The sequence below is a fragment of the Phocoena phocoena genome, chromosome 19 (genome assembly GCF_963924675.1).
Source record: "Phocoena phocoena chromosome 19, mPhoPho1.1, whole genome shotgun sequence".
In the NCBI taxonomy this organism is placed as follows: Eukaryota; Metazoa; Chordata; class Mammalia; order Artiodactyla; family Phocoenidae; genus Phocoena; species Phocoena phocoena.
Genome location: NC_089237.1, coordinates 23,679,551 through 23,702,283, shown reverse-complemented (window position 1 = coordinate 23,702,283; position 22,733 = coordinate 23,679,551). Strand labels below are relative to the sequence as shown.

At 56.7% G+C, this 22,733-nt stretch overlaps 1 protein-coding gene across 1 annotated transcript; it reads right to left on the bottom strand.

The window, feature by feature from the left end:
• Positions 1–213: 213 nt before the first annotated feature.
• NGFR (nerve growth factor receptor) lies at positions 214–19,994 on the bottom strand. Its single transcript, XM_065897492.1, has 6 exons — positions 19,820–19,994; positions 12,179–12,320; positions 8,536–8,895; positions 4,704–4,956; positions 3,113–3,273; positions 214–2,437 (listed from the first exon to the last, which is right to left on the bottom strand). Exons 1-6 carry the CDS (start codon positions 19,883–19,885, stop codon positions 2,136–2,138), a joined length of 1,284 nt encoding a protein of 427 aa, XP_065753564.1. The 5' UTR covers positions 19,886–19,994; the 3' UTR covers positions 214–2,135.
• Positions 19,995–22,733: the final 2,739 nt, after the last annotated feature.

The window sequence follows — 22,733 nt, the reverse complement described above, 5'->3', positions numbered from 1 at the left end:
GGGCCCCCACTCCCGCTCTATCCCACTTAAATTAACTCCATGGTGTCACATGTGAATTTGCTGGATTTCTGTTAAAACTTCCCCATTGTGTGTGGGGGGAAACAGGACAGGAATTCACTGAGCTGGAAATTATACCCGGGTCCCTGCCCCGCACACATAACCCCCCACCAACTCAAACCACGTGTATTTCCAGAAAATCTCTGCACGATTTTCCTTTCTTTGCTATTTAATGTTCATCGTTTATGTTTTACGTGTAGGTTTCAGGAGGGCCCAAGAAATGATTACACAGGATGCAAGGGGCAGGTGACAGGGAGGGTGACAAGGAGCCTGGAGTTCACAGCCCCCAGCTGGGGGGGGAGGGGGCAAAAGGGTTCCATCTCAGCCCAAAGGGAGGCAGGAGGGGCCCCAGAACCAAACACATGCTGAAACATACTCGCAACCTCCAACCCCCTCCCCCACTGCTGGGGAGGAAAAGAAATACCTCAGACTCTGTCCCACTCCCCACATTCACAGGTGAGGGGCCAGCAGGTGAGTTTCCTCCTCCCATCACAGATTCAGGTCAAAGAAATGCCATCTACGTACAACGTTCCCAGTCACACAGGGCTGAGAGACCCCTGGGCTGGGGAGGGGGTGGCTGTCCGTGCACATCCTGGTCAGGGCTCGTTCATGCTAAATAGACGGAGGGGGGGGCACACTCATTCCAACATCAAGCAAAACAGAACAGGCCAGGAGGGGCTCCATGGCCCCTTTCCGGTACCAAGCTAGGGAAAAAACAGTCCTTTGTAGGGTTCTCTAAACTTGGGAGAGACCCTCTATGGGCCACAGTCTAACTCAATTCCTTCTTGCTGCATTCCCACGCTGGTCCACTTCTCTTCATTGCAGCCTCCAGGGCCCAGCCAAACCCGTGCTTGCAGGGAAGGGGTGGAACGGGGGAGCATTCCTCCACGTGCAGGCCCTCGGAAGGCAGGCGCCAGCCCAAGCCTCAGCCGTCCTTGGCCTGCCAAACCCGGGGGCGAGGGAAGACAGCGAGTAGAGTTCAATTCCCTTCAATGCTTCTCTGGCAGCTGCCCCAGGAGGATCCGGCCACAGCCCAAGAGGAAGAACTCTTGGAGAGAAGCAAGATTTCTCATCCCGTGTGGTTGTGTGCCTGTAAATCTCTGTGTTGCAGGTGGGGTTCCTTAGTCCCCCAGGGCTGACTCCAGGGGGACTGGCTCTGGGTCTATGCTGGGATGGTGGGTACCTACAGATTAGCCACACCACGGATGCCACACTGATACGCCTGAGGGGACAGGCAGAGGGAAGCAGCACCCCTTGCCACAAACCCCAAACCTGTGGGGTCAGGATGGATCAATGGGCCAGGCCTTGGGTGAAGCATCCCCTCTCCACGGGGGCTGGACAGGCCTGGAGATGGTGAAGGGCAGACTGGGTTTGGCTTCGAGACATTTCCCAGAGGGTCGCCTAGCCCCCCGCTCCCTGCAGACCTGAGGCCTGCACCCCTCGTTTCGGGAGACAGCCCATCTTTGGCCTCCCCATTTCTGGGTGGCTTTGGGCAAACCACTGCCTCTCTCTGGGCCTCACTCTGCTGTTCGTAAAATGAGGGGAATGGACTAGATTTCAACCCCCTCTTCCAGCTCTATCAAACCTCTGATCCTCTTCATATTAGGCCAGAGGGGGTGGGGGAGGGGGGATGAGGGAGGTTTAGGCCACGAAGGTGCTCCCTCGTTCCCCAAGTTCACAGTGTAGAGCCCATGGCTCTGGTTCCTCAGTCTTTCCCTCTGAGTCTCTGGGACCCTGTCACGCCCTCAACACCATCCCTGGTGTCAGCCCCCCATGTATGACAACCTGCTAAGGTGGGAGGGGCTGGCCCCCCTAGAAGTCGGGGGAGAAGGGGGCAGGAGGCCTGAGATGGCGACAGGGCAGGGCAGGGTGGGAGAGGCGGCAGGGGCACTTCCGGCGCTGGAGAGGGAGTGTGATCGGAAGCGATGGGGCCACACAGGAGAGTGACAGGGCTGTGGTTTGGGGGCCCGGGCTCCGAGGCCCTGCCCAGAGGCGCGCAGCTCTGACGCTGGCCTGTGGGGTTGGCTGGAACATCAGTCTTCGGAATGTCGGGGCAGGGCAGGGGCTCCCGGGCCGGCTCACACCGGGGACGTGGCCGTGGACTCGCTGCACAGGCTCTCCACAATGTCGGCTCGCTGGATGCGGCGCAGGGCAGCCAGGAGGGTGTCAAGTGTGGCGCTGTCCTGGGTGGCCCAGCTGGCCAGCAGGGCGTGGACCGGGCAGGCCTCCTGGGTGAAGGAGTCTATGTGCTCAGGCTGGTAACCCAGCTCACCGGCCAGATGCCGCCAGGTGTCCCCCGCAGAGCCACTGAGCAGCTTCTCCACCTCCTCCCGCTTGGCCAGCGGCAGGCTGCTGTAGAGGCCTCCATCACCCTTGAGGGCTGCCAAGAACCCAGGGGGAGTCAGGCGCTACCCACTGGACACCCTTTCCCCCACCGTGGGAGTGGGGGCCTGGAGTAAGACCCAAGAAGGGCTGAGGCATTTCTCCTCTCGATCTGGGGAGGACCCGAGGGTCTAGAAGCAGAGGGATGCCCAAGATGCAGTCCTGGATGTGGGCAGGGCTGTGGAGGCACCTGGGGGATGCTGACTCACCCACAGCTCCAGAACCATCCCTACAACCTAACCTCCCTGCCCACTAACCCCCTCCCACCCCCAGCAATTAATCAAGGCTGAGGAGACAGGACTTCTGGTCTTGGACTCAACTCCAGCAAGTGTATTGGAGCTGGGCTATGGGCCACCGATTAGGGGACACAATTAACTACTTGTTCCCCGGAAGTCCTGGGCAGGAGGCTAATTGCAGCCACTTTGGGGAGTGATTAGCCCTGGGGGACAATTAGCTGGATGAGTCTAGATGCTCCGATTTGTCAAAGCTTCCGTTTCCCAAGTCATCCCCACCGGAAAGGGCCTCTCCTACCCATGCCCTCAGCCCGCCTCTCCCATCCTTCCACACAGCGGCCCGCAGCCAGCCCCTCTGCAGTCCCTCCTATAGCCTAAGCTTAACCACCCCTGTTCTCCCTGCCTCGCCCCCCCGGCCCGCGCCCGGCCCCACTGCTTACCCTGGCCTGCAGCTGTCTGTGTGTGGGACTGCTGGTCATGCAGGCTCTGGCTGTCCACAGAGATACCGCTGTCGCTGTGTAGCTTTTCTCCCTCGGGTGGAGGCGTCTGGTTCACGGGCCGGCTGTTGGCTCCTTGCTTGTTCTGTTTGCAGCTGTTCCACCTGGAACCAGAGGACAGCCCCAGTCACGGGGCTGAGGGGCGCACGGGCCACGCCGCTAAGGTATCTGTGCTCTGGCGTGTGGGTGCCGGGAGCCCAGGGGGTGCCCGTCTGTAACCCCGCACGGCACGGGAGGCTCTCCTTCCTCTACCTATCTGCCCCTGGCCCACGCCGAAAACGTCGTGAGGGCAGAGAGGCACCCAGGGCTTGGTGTGTGCGGCCGGTGTTCAATAAATGTCCATGGGATGAATGGTGCACAGATGCATGCCTTCCCCGGAGCTCCATTTTCCCAGTCTACCCTTCTAAAGTACTCCCACGTGTGTGCAGGGGTATGTACACGGATTCCCTCTGCTGTTATAAGCAATAAGAAAAAAAGAAAAACAAAGCAAATGTCCATCGATAGGAGACTGGTTAAATAAATTATGATCCGCCCGTATTATTGAACGAGCAATTATAAATAATCAGATTATCTATATGCTCTGAGGAAAGCTCTCCCGAGGGAGATTAAGTGAAAGAGTAAGTTGTAGAATATGTATAATGTTATCACATTGATGCTTTAAAAAAAAAAAAACCTGCGTGTGTATGTATAGGTTTTCCACACGTGTTTATAAATGCATAGAAAATGGCTGGAAGGGATCCATTCCAAACAGATTCCCAGGAGGAGAGGGGTAGGATTTGGGGAGATAAAAGGAGGCTTTACTACTTTTTGCTTTACAAGACATTGGTCTTCTTTGCATTTTCCCAAACAAGCACGTTATTACTTTGATGATTTTTTTTTTTAAAGAATGGAAAATGCACTTAAACATTTAAAACGCTTCCTAGGACTTATCCACATCCTGGATTTCTGGCTATGGGTGCCATCAGATCCCACGTGTGACGTGGGAAGGAAGAGATACATGCACACATACACACAGGTAACGGGGTTCAGGGAATGAGGACACAAGCTGTTGGTAAAGGAAGCTCTGTGTGCAGGGAGGCAGGTGAGGCAGCAGAATGGGGGTGGGGAGGTGCTGGCACCAGGACAGGACAGGGACGATCCCCTTCCCTACCTCCTGTTGACCTGCCACACCCTGGAGTGGGGAAGCTGATGGTAAGTGAGGATGAGCTTGGTTTGGGGTTGAGTTAAAAGCGCGTGTGCGGGGCATCCCTGGTGGCGCAGTGGTTGAGAATCCGCCTGCCGATGCAGGGGACATGGGTTTGTGCCCCGGTCCGGGAGGATCCCACATGCCGCGGAGCGGCTGGGCCCATGAGCCACGGCCACTGAGCCTGCGTGTCCGGAGCCTGTGCTCCGCAACGGGAGAGGCCCCAACAGTGAGAGGCCCGTGTACCGCAAAAAAAAAAAAAATGGGTGTGTGCATTTTCAGGTCATGGTCGCAGCAAAGCCCTCCTTGAGGGTAAAGATCCCGCTCCCTGGCTCCCGTTCCCCCTCTCACCTCTTGAAGGCGATGTAGGCCACGAGGCCCACAACCACAGCAGCCAGGATGGAGCAGTAGACAGGGATGAGGTTGTCGGTGGTACCTCGGGTCACCACGGGCTGGGAGCTGCCCATCACTGTGGTCACCATATCTGACACCGTGCTGGTTACGAGGTCTTGATCTGGAGGTACCTCAGGCTCCTGGGTGCTGGGGTCTGTGCTGTCTGAGCCCTCCGGGGGCGTGGCCCGTGTAATCCAACGGCCAGGGATCTCTGGGAGAAAGGGCTACAGGAGTGAGGGCCCACTCCCCCCGCCCCTCTCCTATGTTCTGACCCTCAGAGCTTCTCCCCCAGCCCCCTCCTTGCCCCAGATGCTTGTATGTCCAGCGGCTACACACAGGAGAGAGGGCTGGGATCGGGTGTATGATGTCATGATGGTGGAAAAGAGCAAGGGCCTAAGAATCAGGAGCGCTGGGTCCCCTTCGGCTCTGCCACTGACTTGCTGTGTGACTCTGGACCAGTCCCTTCAACTCTCAGGGCTTCAACTTCCCCATGAATGGGGATATGAAAAGAGACGGTCTTTAAGTTCCCTTCCATCTTGGGTATAACTGTGATCCTAGAATTCTACTCTGCCTACCCTGGGTACCCAAAAACCCAGCATGGAGGTAAACACACAAAGAAGAGAGTGGGCCCTAGGACGCCTCCAGCTGGAATCAGGCTAGGGAAATGTAATTTCTCTGGCCACAGGTTGCCCCAGTGGCGCCGGTCACCCCTGCCCTAAAGAAGGATGAGGGTAATCAGGTACGGCAGAGAGGTACCTTCCCCGGCACTGCCCCCTGAGAATTGGCATCCAGCCTCCTTTCTAGTCTCTGGTGTCCTGGCTCTGGGCTCGGGCAGGGTGGGGAGGTGCCCAGCTGGCTTGCTTCCCTCTGGCTGGTCCGTGGATAGTGGCTAGCCTCTATTTCCTGCCCTGCGTGGCCCCCACACCATCTGATCTTGCCACCCAGAGATGACAGTGTCAGATAGCCCAAACCTAACTTGGGAAGGTTGAGGACTGCTGGTGGAGAGAGGGCCCACAGAGCAGGCACTGCCACTGCCTCAGGGGAGGGGGACTGCCCTGCCACCCACCTAGGTTCTCTCATGCCAGCTGGGCACTGCCAGCCTCCCTGGCAGGGGACCCAGCAGCCCCTGGCACAAGTGGGTGGGATTTTCCATTCTGCCACCCAGCCGGGGGCAGTACCTGGGGTTGTGGACTCTGGACGACCTGGGGGTACCTGTCTGGGCAAAGTTGCCTACTCCTTCCTTCCTCGCTTCCCACACCTGGAGCAGGGAGGGAAAGCAGACAGGACAAGCTGATGGGGTGAAGGGCAGGCACTTTGCTCCCCAGCTCTGCCTCACCTAGCCCCCAGTTTGCCCACCCAAGTTGGAGTCGAAACTGCCCACGGGTTTCCTAGGCCTCCTTGGCTCAAGGCAAAGACGCTTCAAAGGCCCCCATTTTCAGCACATTCTGAGGAGTAAGGTCCCCACATGTGAATCTGGTTGGCATTTGGGAGGGGGCTGCCATCTGCTGCCCTATCCCACCCCTCCCCCATCTCAGTCCTGGAAAGGAAGGCGTGGAAGAGGTGGGGCAGGGAGTGGAGGAAACACAGCCCTCCTTCTGGCAGCCCCAGACAAGGCGCTGGCCCCGGGAGGGTCTCCTCTTGCCCGGCTAGGGGACTGGGCCAGCTGGAGGGGCAGCCTGAACCCCGAGGCTAAGGGTACAGCTCTGCTCAACTGACCCGAACCCAGAGGCTGAAGGCATGGCTGGGTGGAGGGTCACTGAAGTCAGGCGTCACAGAGGTTTGAGAGCAGTGGGGAAGAGCTGAGAGACGGCCCAGGCTGCAGAAGGCGCCTTCCAGGGCGCTTTCTCCTCGTCTCTCAGATCCCCCGCCCTGTTTGGGGGTGGGGATGAGATCCAGATGTGGCTGTGTCCACTAGCATTCCAACCCACTAAGCCCTGGCAGGTCCTGACAGCCGTTTCCAGAATGGGAGCTGTCAGACTTGGGGGTGGAAAGAGAGGCCGGGTTACTCCTCCTAAATCCAATTTTTTTTGCTTGGGGAGGGGGGCAGGTTCTGTCCCCAGGGTGGGTGAGTCACCATGTTGACACTGGAAGCGTTTATGCAAGGAAGTACCCTGCAGTGGAGGGGAGGGGGGCAACCAAGCCACCACAAATCAAATTCCATTTCCTGAAAGGTTCCCTCTGCCCTGGAGCTGACATTTACCCGTTCAGAGGCTAGAGGGTGAGGGGAAGAGGGGCAGGGATAAAGGCACCCCTTCAGGGTGGCTGGGAAAGTAGAGTGGTATCTGGAAGGAATGTGTGAATGCCAAAAGGCAGAGCCCATCCCTCCCCCAGCCAGCACCTTTCTTTGCTCTAACCGCACCCCTAAGTCCCCCCCACTAGCTGGTGCCGACTTGCCCACAGAAGCGTGCCACCCACCTGCCTGCTGCAGGCGCTGAAACTCCCTCCCTCCTCTGCCCTGCGCCTGACGCTACCTGCTTGTCTCCTGGCCCAGGGCAATGGCCCCCGGAACCGCCACTTTCTGCACCCCACTTCTCCACCCTGACCCCACATCCCAATGCAGCAAGCTTCACACACACACCTGGCCTCAGCCCAGCTTAACGGCCCTTTGCACCCTGAGCTCCCTGCGCCAGAGATCACAGGACGTGGAAGGCAGGCATGGGTGTGTCAGACTGGAGGCTCCCCACGGCCGGGGATCTCTCTCTCCCATCCAACTGGGGGCTGATTGAAGGCAGAGGCTGTGCTGCCCCCACCAGAATGGGGGGATCTCTTGGGAACTAAGTGCTGGGACTGCGTCTCCCTCATCAGACCGGGGCAAAGGCTGTCTCTGTCCCGTCCAACTTAGGGCTCCTGAAGGAGGCGCTGCGTTGCCTGCTCAGAGTGAGAGCACCCTGAGGGTTAGGCCCCAAGGGAAACAGCTGAACGGGGATAGAAAGTAAAGGTATTGTCAGTCTCTCCCCCAAGATGGATGTCACCAACCAGGGACCAAAATGGTTCTGCCCTGACTGCCACAGTGCTTCCTCCTCCCATCCCAGGAACTGCCCCTTCTGGCTAAGGAGGGCACACCCAGCCCGCATCCACCCAGGAAGCTGAGGGCCCTCCATGTGCACCTCCCTCATCCTCGGACTCACAGGCCCCAGGCTTGCTGTTCCGCCTCTCTCTCTGTCCCAAAGCCCCTGTCCGCACGACCTCCTTAGTATTCTCTGGGTCTAACTTCGTCCTTGACTAAACTGTACCAGTGACTGCTGACCCCTCCCCCACAAGTTGAAGTGAGCCAGCCCCCGGCCCCCGGCCCAAACCCACAGCGACAGTGGAAACCGCGTGCAGCGAGGAAACTGAGGTCCAGAAACTGAAGTGACCTCCTTGACGTCGCTCAGATAGTAAGTGACAGGGCAGACTCCATCCCAGGTCCCAGAGCCATAAACCCCTATGGGCCTCAGAGACAAAAGGTCCCAACTCCTGAGGGTCCTAAGACCCCCTTCTCCAGTGCAGAGAGTCTGCCTCAAGGATCAGACATGTCCTATCTGTGCTCTGGACACGGAGGCCACCTTCGTGCCGCTCATCTGCCACCCGTCCAATTCCCAGCCAGCAGCCACAGATTAACAAAGCCCTGGGAAATGAGTGTGGCCTGGGAGAATGAGGATGGCTTAACAAACAGCCCCAAAGGGTAAACAGTGGATAGGATCCATTGGTGGGAAGGATCGGGAGGGTGTCCACTGGCCCCGCAGGCCACGGCAGACCCTTGCGGACCCCGGGGCGCCCCGCACCCCCACCCCGCAGCCCCGACGCTCACCCTCGCACTCGGCGTCGGCCCAGCGCGTGCACTCGCGCAGCTGGCGCTCCGTGTCCTCACACACCGTGCAGGGCAGGCACGGGTCCACGTGGTTGGCCTCGTCGGAGTACGTGCCGTCGGGGCACTCCTCGCACACGGTGTTCTGCTTGTCCTGGCATGAGAACACGAGCCCCGAGCCCGCCTCGCACACGCGGCACGCCTCGCAGTGGCCCGTCGTCTCGTTCTGGTAGTAGCCGTAGGCGCAGCGGCACACGGCGTCGTCGGCCTCCACGCAGGGCGCCGACATGCTCTGCAGCCCCACGCACTCGGTGCACGGTTTACACGGCTCCGTGGCGCTCACCACGTCCGAGAAGGTCACGCCTGAGGACAGACGGACATGCGGGGGGAGCCACGCCCCGTGTCTAGCCGCTTGCCCTGGGGGCACTTGGGACGCAGGGGCTGGAGGCCTTCCCGCCCCAACCCGGGACACCCTCGTTCTACCTCGCCCCCTCACTGACTCCCCCGCTTTTCCCTCCGGGGCCCGGATCCCCGGTGTGTGAAAGCTGGTGGCACCCGACTGGGAAGGAGGAAGGGGGCCAGGAGCCCGGTGCTCCAGGCCCCGGAAGCGTTGGCCCTGAGGTTTCAGGGGGTAACCCAGCTGGTGCCCGTAAATTTCTTGGCAGATTCTCTTAGAGGGTTCCCAGCATGATTAAGGAATAATCTGAGAGTGGTTCCCATCCAGCCCTCCCCACAGGCCAGAATTAAGCTGTGAACCCAGCCCGGGCAGAGCCGGCCTTCACCAGGCAGGCTCCCACCTCAGCTGCCCTCCCATTCCTCTCTGCACAGGTGGGGGCTCAGGTGTGGCCTGAATGGGAGTGACTAGGGATAGACAACAGAATTTCCCACCCATGGCGCTACCCCAGCTGCTGAAGGGCTTGGCTCTAGAGGGCAGGGATGGGACTCCTGGCAAGAAAGGTACTGCAGGAGGGATTGAAGCTAGAAGGAAGGGAGGACTTGCAAATATAGTCCTCTGCTCTTTCAAAGGACATGAAAGGAAGATTTCCAAGCTCACTCTTGATTCACGCTCTCTTAATTAATGGATGTGAGCTCCAGAATAAGGGGGGGGGGATGCCAGGGTCCTCTCCGCCTTGTGCAAAGAGTGGGGAAGGCACAGAGCCAGATCTTCTTCACCCCTTCCAGCCCAGGGTGGAGAACTCCATGCCAAACTGAATCCAAGAGGATGTATCCTTGCTCCCACGGCAGGAAGAGCACAGATTTAGAACCTGAGAACTGGGGAGGGAGGATTGCTCAGAATGTGGAAACAGAGGTAGAGAGATTGGGATCCCAATGGATGGAAATCGAGGCTTGCTGTGGGGGTCCTATCTTAACTTTCTTTAATGCCATCAAGAGACAAGATGGAGCACAGGGTCATTATCTTGGAGGTTGGGGTTGGAACTGCAGAAGCAAAGAAGGAAAAAGCAGAGAAGTAAAAGGGGCAGCAGTTGGCGGGGAAGAGAAGAAAAGACAGAGATGGGCCTGGAGGAAGACTTCAGTTTCAAGTCAGCTCTGGCAGAGGGACTCCTGTGTTTCTCTTCCTAGGCATCAGGCAGATCTGGATTCAAAACCTGCTTCCATCACTTTATTAGCTGTGTGACTCTGGGTGTTTTACTTAACCTCTCTGAGCTTTTTTCTTTCTCTGTAAAACAGGGAATAATGTCTCCACTCACAGGGTTGTGATGAGGAATAAGTGAAATTCCTCAGTAGCACTTGACACACAGCAGGGATCCTGTAAAGGTTGGGCCCCCTGGGGTGGGCAGTGATCAATTCAATGAACTTCAGTAGCAGGGATATTAGTCAGACATCAGAAAGGACTTCCAAACCGAAACAGCCAAGGCAGGAGGTCCAATTTATACCAGAGGCTCCTATCTGGGTGGCATGTGGCAGCAGGGGTGGGTCTAGTCACATGGGAGGGGAAGGGGAGGGCCCTGCCCATGGGAAAATAGAGAAGATTAGCAGCAAACTCCTGGGAGAGGGTTTTGGGGGCGGTGGGAAAAATGTGGTCTTTTTTGGGCAGAGAATGAAGGCAGGAGCTTAATGGGTTTCCTTGTGGAAACGTTTTGAGGATAGAGGGAAAGTCCACTGGGGTCTCCATCCCATAAAGCGGACTTGTAAAGGCAGCCTGTTAACCCAGCTGGGGTGCGGGGAGGGGGGTGAGGGGGAAGGGGGGAAAGGGAGGGGAGCAGAAAGTGGAAGTGGGAGGGAGCATTCTGAGCTGGTCTCTGCTCCTGCCTCCCCTCCCCTTCCCTGGAGATGCCCTCTCTCAGCCTCTTCTATCCCACCGCTTGTTTTGACAGAAGGGACTGGGGTCCCATCCTGGGAGACTTCGGGTCCAAAGAGAAGAGGCCCTGGGCAGAGTCTAGGAAATAAGAGAGGCAAACGTGGGAGGTTCCAGGGTAGCTGATGGTTGGCCCACCCTGCCCTGGGATGGAAAGAAACCCTGTTAGGCCAGGACAGAGGCGGCCAGATGGCAAGGTAGCAAAGGCATTATGGGATGTCCAGCCTCCCTACCTGGCATCTCTCTGCTGGGGGATGGAGTTACAGGATCCACTAGTACAGAAGTAGGACAACAGAGTGTTTGGGACACCAAGGAGTTGGGGCTGCCTGCAGGACAGATAGGCTGTGTGCAGTGAGATGCCTCGAGGTAGCGGTGGTGGCGGCGAGGCATTCAAAGGTAAGACAAGCTGGCGGAGGCGTTCAGAGTTCCCAGTTCCTGTAGCCTTGTCCCCAACATGATCAAAGAACAATCTGGGTAGGATTCCCACTGGCCCTCCAGGTGGGCATTGAGTGCCAGGTAGAAGGCAAGATCTAACTGTCAACAGGAAAGGTTTCCAGGCAGAGTCAGGAAAAGGGCCCACGGCCTGAAAGCAACAGAAGGGGCGGAGTGAATCCAGCAGAGACTGAGTCAAGCGCAAAGAATTTCAGACCCCAGACCTGCCATCTTTCTGCCTCCCTCATCCAGCACCTCTGGAAGATGGGGTTCTCTGCCCTCCCCGAGGAAATCCTAGGTAGGAATGGCCACAGCGCCCCTCCCCCCTCTCGCACCCGACATCACCCCCCAGTAAGGACATCCCTGTGGTGCTCCAACCCCCGTCCCTGCAGCCTGGGGAAAGCTCTGCTTCCTCCGTCAGAGCTGGAGAACAGTTGGCCCCGGGGGGAGGGTTAGCCACACCCTCCCAGGATCCCCCAAGGTCAGTGTCCAGGGCAGCCAGGATTTGACCCTCCTCCCCTCCCCACAAATGCACCAAGGGTAAGTGGCAGCCATCGATTCTGCAGTGCAGATGATATTTTTAGCTGGTTTTAGCATCAGCTACTCCTCCCTCCTGGCCACACTCTTCTACCAGGCCTCTCTACTTGGGGGCTGGGAAGGGGCACAGCCTGGGGATCCCCCATCTGGTCCCCCTCCTCCCTCTGCATACTTCCCTCATCCATTCTGAGCTTCCCCTCTCTGCCTCCTATGCCGGGTCAGACCCACTTCTGGCACCCAGACGGTTGTGGGCAGGAGTCCCTGCCAGGGCGCAGAGCACTTGGAAGGCCTCTACTGGGCATGCCCTCCAGCCCCCTTCCATTCCGCTCCCCTTCCCCCCACCGGACACCCTATACTCACTGTCCAGGCAGGGCTCACACACGGTCTGGTTGGCTCCGCAAGGCTGGGCCACGCCCTCGCCCAGGTTGCAGGCTTTGCAGCACTCACCCCTGCGGGTGTACAGGCCCGTGGGGCACACCTCCTTGGCATCTCCAAGGGACACCTGGGTGGAGGAAGATCAGAAGGTCAGACTGGCAAGGGAAAGGGGACAGGGTAGACTCCCAGGGAGCAAACACCCCCTCCTGCAGCCTTCTATTGGAACCACCTGGGCTGGGATGAGCTCACCAGGGAGGCATTTGGCGCTTGAAAGCTGATGGGGAAGAAAGGCAGAGGGGGGACAGCACGCCCCTGCAGGCTGCTAGGGGTGTGAGATCAGAGCTTCAGATGCTGACCTTCTGCAAAGTTCATCTTGGGGTTACAGTAACTCCTGGAATCCCAAGGATACACCATGTGGGGAAGGCAACCTGAGGCCCGGCAGAGGGCCTTTGGGCAGCAGTCAGGAACAAGCAGGCAGGTTGCAGTGCACACAGGGCTCCCAGCCAAGGGGGCAACTAGAAGCTGAAATCTAGCCCAAGTGCCACTGGCTAAGCTGCATTTCTCCAGGGATGCGTCTACCCAGAGGGGAGTCCTTTTCTATCAAAGTCTAGCAGGGCTCTACTCCTCACCCTTAATTCTACCGTTCCACATATTAAGTATCAAATGGGAGGTGTCCAAGAACAGAAGCAGAGGGGTGGGACCTTGGGTTCAAATCCTGGTTCTGCTCTGGGAGTTCTGACCTTCTCGGCTTTCCTGCTCTGAGTCTTCATCTCTCTAGACCGATAGAGATGGAGAGAGCTCGGGGCCAAAGCAAATGACCAGCCGGTCATCGAGAGTCTGGCGCCAAGACAGGAGAAAAGTACGCCTGTTACCAATATGAAAAAGTGTGTGCTCTCACCACCCAGCAACCCTGCTCCCCCAGGGTTTGATTTCCGGCCACCAGCCCTCCCCTCTCCCTGCGCCCCATGCAGCCAGTGGGAACAACACTGCAAACAGGGGAAACGAGAGTCAGATTCCCGCCGCCGAGGCATCTTTGCTCATGGATGGAATGATTTAGCACCAGATTCCCGAGAGGGAGGGGTTGCTGGCAGATTGCTTTATATTTCTGTTCCTTAAAAAAAATCTTAATGTCTAATAAAACTCCAAAGCCTGTCTCCCTGGCTCCAGACCGTGTAGCTCCCATTTGATGCTCAGAGGAAGTATGGTCTCTTGGATCATGCAACTAGAGAAGAGCTGTAAAGGTCATTTTGGGCATTTCTCTGCTTCCATGTTGGCCAGATCATGACCCAAAACACTCCTTTCCTTTCAGTCCTTTCTAATATCCTGAGGTCTCAGTAGGGTTTGGTGGAGGCAGGGGGATGGACAGGTTGGATCAGTCTAGGAGGCAGCCTATGGTCCTCAAGAAACCGGTGGGGAGGGTGCAGGCAGCAAAGGAGGGGAACCTTGGGTGTTGCCACCATCTCCTCCCAGGTGGCAGGAACACAGTACTGGGAACATCTGTAGACCAGAAGCCTAGCGGCGGGGGGTAGTCCCAGATACAGGCTTTCCCCCAGGAGGTGAGCAAGGTTCCAGAAAGGTCTGTTCAGATTTCTTTTCATCCTTCAGGGCTCTGCTTAAATGTCACTTCATCAGGGAAGTGGTCCTGTGGCCCAGCCCCTCCCTGATCTGACAAATCACACAGAGTTGCCCTGTCACATGTCGCCCCTGTTCACTCTTCTTGTCTGGTCTGACACTCTACAGAGTCCCCCACTGGACTCTCAGGTCACTGAAGGCAGGGACTGTGGTCACCTCAGTGCCTGAGATGGTACCTGGCACATATTAGGGACCCGACATGTATATTTATGGAATTTAAGAACTTAATACAATATGGCCTCAATTAACTAGAACTCCAGGGCCTGACTTTCTGGATACCTGAGTTTCTGGAAAGTCACGGCTTTGCTGTTCTTCTCACCTAATGTTTTTCACTTTAACCACGGGGGCAGCACCTTCCTGTGTCTCTGGAACGTACCTTCACGGTTTCCCCATGACTCAGGGACTCAGTATTTACATCAGTGAGTATTCTGGGATGCAACGCAGCGGAGCCCTGTGTTCTTTATCCCAAATTACCACACTTGTCAAGAGAGTTCTCCTGTCAGCTTTTCTTATAGTTTTTTCTGCCTCCTCCCTTCCTGTTAAAGTATCAGTTTTCAGTTCTTGCTGCTGCCAGTGTGACCTGAGCGGCCCTCCCCAGTCTTATTTATTAGGTCTAATTGAATTTTAGAAAGTGTGTAACTAGCCCTGGGAGGAAGGTGAATAAAGTCAGTGTAAGGAGTATGGGAACCAGGAGGGGGCCGTTCTCAGAGTAAAAAGTCTACCTTCCTCCTCAGCTGCCTTCATTGCTCTGAATCCTGGTTCATAGCTTAGAGCTGGTGACCTGGGACAGGTTTTGAATTTCCCTGTGCCTCAGTTTCTTCATCATTAGGTAACCATGACAGTACCTGCCTCAGAGAGTTGCGGGAGGCATTAAATAAATGAGTAAGGTGTTTATTCACTTTGGGACCCCTCTTTTCTCTTTTCCAAGGTCTTCTGTGGCTTTTGGCTGTGTTCCAGTTAGTTGAGGTCAGCAGAGACCTGGGCTCCAGATAACTGAGGCAATCTGACTGTGGCAGTTGCGGGCAGAGTGGGAGCCTCGCGCAAGCCCCTCTTCTCAAAGCCTGCTCTCCCTGCTGCAGCCCGTGGTCCTCTCTCTTCTCCAAAGTCTTGCACTTGGGAGTCCAGGCCACATAATTAGTAACCATGTGTTTCCTGTGCTTGTTTTGTTTTCTATTTCAAAACATTCCAGATCTGCCACTTAGTAGTATGCTACTTTGGGTAAATTCTCAATCTCTCTAAGCCTCAGTTTTCCCACCTAAAACGTTGGGTTGGTGATACCTACTGTCCAGGTTTCTGTGAAAATTAAAAGAAATAATTTATGCAAATCTGTCTGATGCATAGTTGGATTTCAATAAATGTTGGTTATCAAAGAAGTATCTTTTTTTTTTTTAAAGAAGATGTTGGGGGTAGGAGTTTATTAATTTATTAATTTATTTTTGCTGTGTGGGGTCTTCGTTTCTGTGCGAGGGCTTTCTCTAGTTGTGGCAAGCGGGCCCAGCTGCTCCACGGCATGTGGGATCCTCCAAGACCGGGGCTCGAACCCGCATCCCGTGCATTAGCAGGCAGATTCTCAACCACTTCGCCACCAGGGAAGCCCCAAAGAAGTGTCTTGTCTTAGGGAGAGTGAGCTACTGAGCCGGGGGGTAGGTAGTGGGAGAGGAGAGTTGAGCCATCCCCAAACAGGGGAAACCATCTCAGAGTAGGCAGGATAGAAATGAAGAGAGACCCACCAAGAAGCGTCTGAAGAGGGTATGGGGACCAAAGGAGGATGGAGAACTGCTAACTAATTCAACTACTTACTGAGCACTAAACTAAGAGTTTCCAATGAGACATGGTCCCTGACTCCTGAGAGGAGCCACAGTCCCATGAGGGAGAGGAAATATCACCCCAAACAACTGCTCCAGAAGCTGAGGAGGAAAGGCTTGAGGGATTGCCTTCATCCCCTGTCTGACAGCTGTGGAAACTGAGGCCCACAGAGGTCATTCTGCTAAGTGGCCTGATGCACCAATCTGGCCACAGCCTCTATGGGTCCAAGGCCAGGCAATCTTGGGAAGCAGGGAGGGATGACTAGGATTCAGGCTAATTGCTCCAAAATGATCAATTTATCAAAATGATAGGCACATTTGCCTGAAAGTTATACTTTTTACACTTATTCCATTTTTTAGAATGTTTGCAATTTTTGGGGGGGGGTGTGCCATATCCAGGCTTTCTAGAAACTAAGGTGGAAATGTCCTTCGGTTAATTGACATTTTTAAAAAATAAATTTATTTATGCATTTAATTTACTTTTGGCTGCATTGGGTCTTCATTGCTGCATGCAGGCTTTTCTCTAGTTGCGGCGGGGCGAGTGGGGGCTACTCTTCGTTGTGGTGCGCAGGCTTATTGCTGTGGCTTCTCTTGTTGCAGAGCATGGGCTCTAGTCACACGGGCTTCAGTAGTTGTGGCAGGCGGGCTCAGTAGTTGTGGCTCGTGGGCTCTAGAGCACAGGCAGTAGTTGTGGCGCACGGGCTTAGTTGCTCCGCGGCATGTGGGATCTTCACGGACCAGGACTCGAACCCGTATCTCCTGCATTGGCAGGCGGATTCTTAACCACTGCACCACCAGGGAAGCCCTGAATTGACTTTTAATAATTAAATTTTAAAAACTGGACAAAACAGAAAATACACCAAAATAGTTGAAAGAATTTGAAACCATAGGAAGGCTTCAGTGTGATGAGTCCTATCCATTGACAACAGCTTCAGCAAAAGGTTCCTTAGGTGAATGGAGCCATTGGCCACCATCATGGGGTTGGCGAGTTTTCAAATATGCAAAGGGTCTTTTTTAATTTATTTTTTTTCCTTTTTAGCGGTACGCCGGCCTCTCACTGTTGTGGCCTCTCCCGCTGCGGAGCACAGGCTCCGGACGCGCAGGCTCAGCGACCATGGCTCACGGGCCCAGCCGCTCCGCGGCATGTGGGATCTTCCCGGACCGGGGCACGAACCCGTGTCCCCTGCATCGGCAGGCGGACTCCCAACCACTGCGCCACCAGAGAAGCCCGCAAAGGGTCTTTTGAGACCAATGCAAGCCCTGGGGAGGCACTGGCACATGTCCCCCACTCCTTTAGATAGGGTGGATTTGGGGTCGGAGACAAGAGCTAATTACTTAGAGGAGGATGCATGAAGACTTTGAAAGGGGGCAGGGGTCTGAGTGGGGGGTGAAGGGGCTCAGTTATAAATTTGTGGTGCCAGGAGCATAGGACACGATCTAACCTCCAGGTCTAGTGGTGGTTCAAGGCCACGTGTCCTTCCGTGATCTGGAAGGTTGGGCGGGGGTATGCCTGGCATAAGGAGGAAAGAGTAAACTCCAAGCCAAGCATCTTGAGTTCCAACAAGGGCGCCACCACATAGTAACTGGGGGAGCTTGGTTTCGTGCCTGAATATTAGGGAGATTCAGCTCCCTCAACTGTCAAATGGGAATAACTCGATTTACTCTGCTGGGGCCTTATACGGATTAAATAACACAAGAGAAATTACCCAGGGCAGTGCGTGGCACACGGTAGGCACTCAACCAGTTTTATTATTCCCGCTTCCCCACCCTGCACCCCCAGGGAAGAATCTAGGCGCGGGAACGGGATCAGACTGGTACAGCAAGGCGGGGACCCCTTCCTTCCCAGAGTCGCCTCCCCCACCCGGCCGCTCCAGTCCTCGCATTTGCTGCCCTCGCTGCATCCCTATTAGGCGCATTAGCCAGCCCGGCGGCTCCGGTTACAGACGTCTGAATGACAAAGTGCCTCCATTACCGGCGTGGCCCGCCAGCCGACCCGCCGGGACGCGCTCTGGTTTCAGCACTCTCGCCGCGGCCCAGGAAGAAACTCGGACCGCTGTGGTGCGCAGCGCCAGCCCATAGACAGCAGCCCCGCGGCAAGGCGGAGGCGAGAGCCGCAGGGGCTGCAGGCGACAGATTCTTCGCTGGGTCCACCTTCCCGAGCCCCCAGGCCCTCCACCCCCAGATCCCCTCCTTCCTCGCCTTTTCTTTATTCGGGGGACACTCTCCAGCCCAGATCCGGAGCCCATGCCCTCGCTCCTCCAGGATCCTCACAACTGGCCGCCCCAGTCCCCCCTCCATGCCCCCCCCCCCCCCCCGCCCCAGACGAGATGCATCTCTAACCCGCGGCGTTAGTCAGCAAACCTGCCCGCAGTCACTCCCAAATCTCCGGACGAAGCCGGAGGTACTGCTATCCCACGGAAACCAGGCTGAGCTTCGGGGATGGGGCTAGAGCCCGGAAGGGGTCTCTGCCCATCCCAGCCCCCATATTCCGCCGGCCTGACTCTGCGGCTGGTGTCACGCCCGCCTGCCGCCGAGACACGCAGCTCTTATCCCGAGCTGGAACGCCGGGCTGCCCCTTAAGAGGCACGGGGAGTACTGAGCTGGGAATCAGGTGAGGGGCAGTCTAGCTAGGATTCTGTCTCAACTCGCTTGTGGGGTCTTGACCAATTGGTTTAATCTCCCAGAGCCTCAGTCTCCTTGTCTGTAATGGGGATTTGGGGGCGCAATGTTCAGATGAGAGATGAAGATGGCAGGGAGAGTGAGGACACCTCCTCCATTGCCAAACCTTCCAGGGCACTCCCTTCATGGCCACACAACGGGTCACATCTCCTGGATGTCTTGTCAGAACTACCGGACGGACTTCGATGCTTACGAGGACCCACAGTCCTTTGCCGAGACAGAAGGTGAGGCGCCTGAGCGCCTCCGTCTTGTTCGGTGCCCGGGGTCCTTCATCGAAAGCTGGGCGGGGCGCGGGCGGAATCCCGACCCGCCTGGGCGCGGAAACGGAGCCAATCATCAGCGCGGCGCTCGGGCCGCTTAACTGGGGGTCTGGGTGGCGGGTGCGGCGCGCAGCCCCAGTCGCGCGGGGAGCTGCGATGGTTCAGCCCTCGCGCCGCAGCGCCCCCTGCGGGCCGCCTTCGCCCGCGCGACCCCCGGCTGCGCGCTGCCGGGACCGTCCCCACTTTGCGCGTCCCGCCTCTCTGCACCCCGAGAAGTGGCGGCGGCGAGAACCCGTCGGACGACGCTTGCTCCGTCCCATCCGGTCCGTGGCTTTGCTTCAAACCGCGAGAATAAGTGCGTAGGAGAAGCCCACTAGCCGCGGGGGCACTCCCTTCCCAGCCTCGGACCCTAAGCCGCAATTCCCCGACCCCGCTAGGCCGCGAGAAAGAGCGCGCGACACGCGCGGGAAGCAGCTGTGCTTCTGCTCTCTCTTCTCGTCCTACTGTCTCTTGGCGGACAGGTCGGGGTCCGCTCTCCCTTCTCCGTCCCTTCATTTTGCTTCCATCTCTCTACCTTCCTCGCCGTCGTCCCTTTTCTGCCGCCCCTAACCCACTTCTCTCTCTTCAACAGAGCCCCCCTCCACGAACCTCCCCCTCCCACGCCCCTCCCCCCCATTGTCTGGCCGGTCCTCATTGTCCGATGCCCGGTCCCCTTTGCCTCCAGTCCCTCCATCCTCCTCTTACATTGTTCCATCCCCTCGTCCCCGGTTCCCCACCCCAACCACACTCTCTTCTCACTTCTCTAGTTCCCGTCCCATTCCTCCTGCTTCTTTAGCCTGGGTTCCGTCCCACGACCCTCCAGAAATCAAGATGCTCAGGGGGAAAGTCGCCTCGAGCTCCCAGCATTCAAGCGCCCTCTTCCGAAGAACCCAGGCATCCGAGAGCCCCACGACTCCCTCCTGAGAGACCCCTCCCAGCTCCTCCACACACACACACCCCCACGGTACATGAGGACCCGCATAGGTGCGCCCCTCTTGTCCGCATCTCTACCCTGAATCTCAGGGTCGCCTCTTCGTTCTGAGAACCTTAGGCGCTCCTCCGTGGATACTGGCATCGGCGCTCCTCTCCCGCCATCCACCCCCAGCATCTGGGATCCCAACGCTCTTTTCTCTTTTCCCTCGGGAAAACCTGAACTCCTTGGGGTTCCGGTCCCGGGAAGGGGAGCGGGCTCCCCTCCGGCTAGCACTCACCCCCAGGAGCAGCAGCAGCAGCAGGCGCGGCCCGTCCATGGCGCAGCCGGCAGCACCTGCCCCCATCGCCCGCCTCCCGCGGCAGCGCTCGGCTTCCAGTTCAGCCCTCTCAGCGGACAGACACGGCTGCGCTGCGCTCCGGCGCCCGGCCCCCAGACCTGGTGGAGGCTCGGCTCCCTCTGGATGCTTGCGGGAGGTGCTGGGAGAAGCCAGTGCGTCGGCCCCGCCTCCTCCCCGCCCAGCCCGCCCACCCCCCGGAACCGCGCCCGCCCTCCCCGCAGTCTCCGGGAGGGGAGAGGAGGGAAGGGAGAGCGTACGGGGAAAAGCTCCCGCGCGTCCCGGCCCTCAAAGCCTATCCCCCACCCCGCCCCGCTACCCGGCGCCCGGGCCGCGCTATTTCGCGTCCGTCCCGCATGCTGTGGGCTCGAGTCGTTCCCACTGCGGCTCCCTCGGGCTGCGGCCCCTCTCACGGTTCACTCTCTTGCCCATGTTCCCCTGCCTCCGGCTTCAGCTTCTTCCCCGGTGCCCTGCTCCCTACCCAGCCTTTATCAGCAATAATGCCCACTGCCCGCCCGCCTTTCATCTCCTGGTCTATACCCCACCCCTCCCTCTGCCCCAGTGGGGGCGGTTCTCTCTCTGCAGAGGCCTAGGGGAAGGGGAGGGGAGGGGTAGTAGGTGGCCTGACCCCGACCGCACACAGCGGGGACGTTCAAGGTGAAGACATCATTTGAATTCTCAAAAGGTGGGTTTGAGGGGGTCGCAGGTGTGCACAGACACGAAAAGGAATACACACACTCCCAAGCTCACATATATATGTGCTTATGCATTCACCTATGCCCACACCATCCTCACGCAGTCCTGTAGACCCGTGCATTCTGCACCTGCCTGTGCACCTCCATATATGCACACTCGTCGCCCATGTGCTCATAACACTCAGACCTATGTGCTCACCTACACACTCACACACACGTGTATGTGTGCAGTCACCTCCTCGCAAGCCCTCACAGGTATAGTCTCACACAGTTTGCCTTCACTAGATTGTGTTTCCATTAGCTGATGAGCTCCCTGCAGGCAGGGACTATGGTTTCTTATCTGAATGCGTGGTACACAGTAGGTGTTCAGTAAAGGTGTGTAGAAGGGAATAAATGTAAAATTGGTTGGATGGACTCACATTCATGTACCTGTCCATGTACTATGTAGGCATCCCCAGGACCACACTCACCAATGCCCTAGAAACCTTGGCAGGTCCAAATCATAGGCCGTGGCAACCCAGAGAGCGCGCCACCAGTCTTTCGGTGGGAAGCTTTTCCACCTCCACCTTGATGCTCCCCGCCTGCCTGTCCCCACCCTTTCCTGGTTCCCAGACAGGAAAGCCTCGGAGCACAGAGCTTTGGGGTGGGGGGTGCGGGGCAAGTCTACAAAGCCCATCCCCTCACCCTGATCTTGGCCAGATGTGGACCTCAGTTTCGAACTGAAGATAAACTGAGGGTATAACTGAAGATACCCTCCCACCTTACGGGAAGAAGAGGGAGATTAAGACACTTGTGAAGAGCTTACTGCTGGTAGGTGATTTCCCAGATCAGCTGAGCTAATTCATCCATTCATGGGGGAAAAACTCTGTCTGCCCTGTGAATTTCTTTCCTGTGTAACCAACAAAGTCCGGTGGATATCCCAGAAAGGACAGGTAGACATCACTGTGGCCTTGACCATGAGCGTGAATTAGCCACCTCCTTGACTGGGCAGAAGAGGCCAGGCAGCTAGCCCCTCTTCAGAAATCCCTGAGGATTCCCTCCTCCCAGACAGGGATCGCCTCTAAGCTGTCTCCCCCTGCTGCTTTTAGAGCCCTGCCTTTCCTCTCAGCTGAATCCATGGAAGGCAGGAAGGGGCAACATTAGTACTAAAAGCACTGTTGAGCTGCTTAATACCAAGGGTATCGGCAGTACGGCATTAAGTTAAATACTCCTTGTTATTAATTTATGATCCCGGTTACTATTATTGCTAAGGTTATACAGCTCAACAGAATTTAATGTGACCCACGCCACCATGGCTGGGCCTGGGTTATTAATAATTTCCGTGGTCTTGGTCATTTAAGCCTTACTCCAACAATTACAAACAGCAACTGTTACTATTATTATTACAGTATTTGTATGATTAAGCCCCAGCACAAGACCACGATGTAATGCTGAGTGCTGGTGGGGAGGCAGCTGTGAATTGTACAGAGAAAAGAGCACTGAACTGAGAGTCAGACAGGCCTGGCCACAAATTCCTACACCTCCCACCCCACTCCACCCCCGCATCAATGACTCCTGCATGGTCTGAGGTTACGTCATCTTTTCTCAGCCTCAGTTTCCTCATCTATAAAATGGGAATTAAAAAAAACTTCTATCTTGAACGGCAAATAAAGCTCATCAAAGAAGAGGCTCAATCCCCTTCACTCAACATGTATTTATTGAGCACCTACTATAGGCCACACCCTGTTCTAGGCACTGGGGATACAGCAGTGAACAATAGCAGCTGCCTTCATGGAGCTGATGTTCTAGCGTGTTAGTGATTTGATATGAGGGATTATTTTATAATGTGCCATTAGATAGATGGCATGGCTGTGATCAGAGCGCTCCTTTGCTGGGACCACCACCATCACAATCTCCACCATCGTCACCATCACAGCCACCTATACCAGAACCAGCACCACCGTGACCACCATCACCACAACACCAGCAACACTACAAGAAGCGCCACAGCTACCACTGCCGTCACTATTGCTCCCCCGATCATCCCCATCGCTGTCACGATTACCGCACCATCATCACCGCCATCACCGTCACCACCGCAGCTGCCAGGGCCATGGCCTCCACCACTTACCTTTTGACATCTGCCCCACAAGCAGCAGGGATTCCTGTTCCTAATGAGTGCT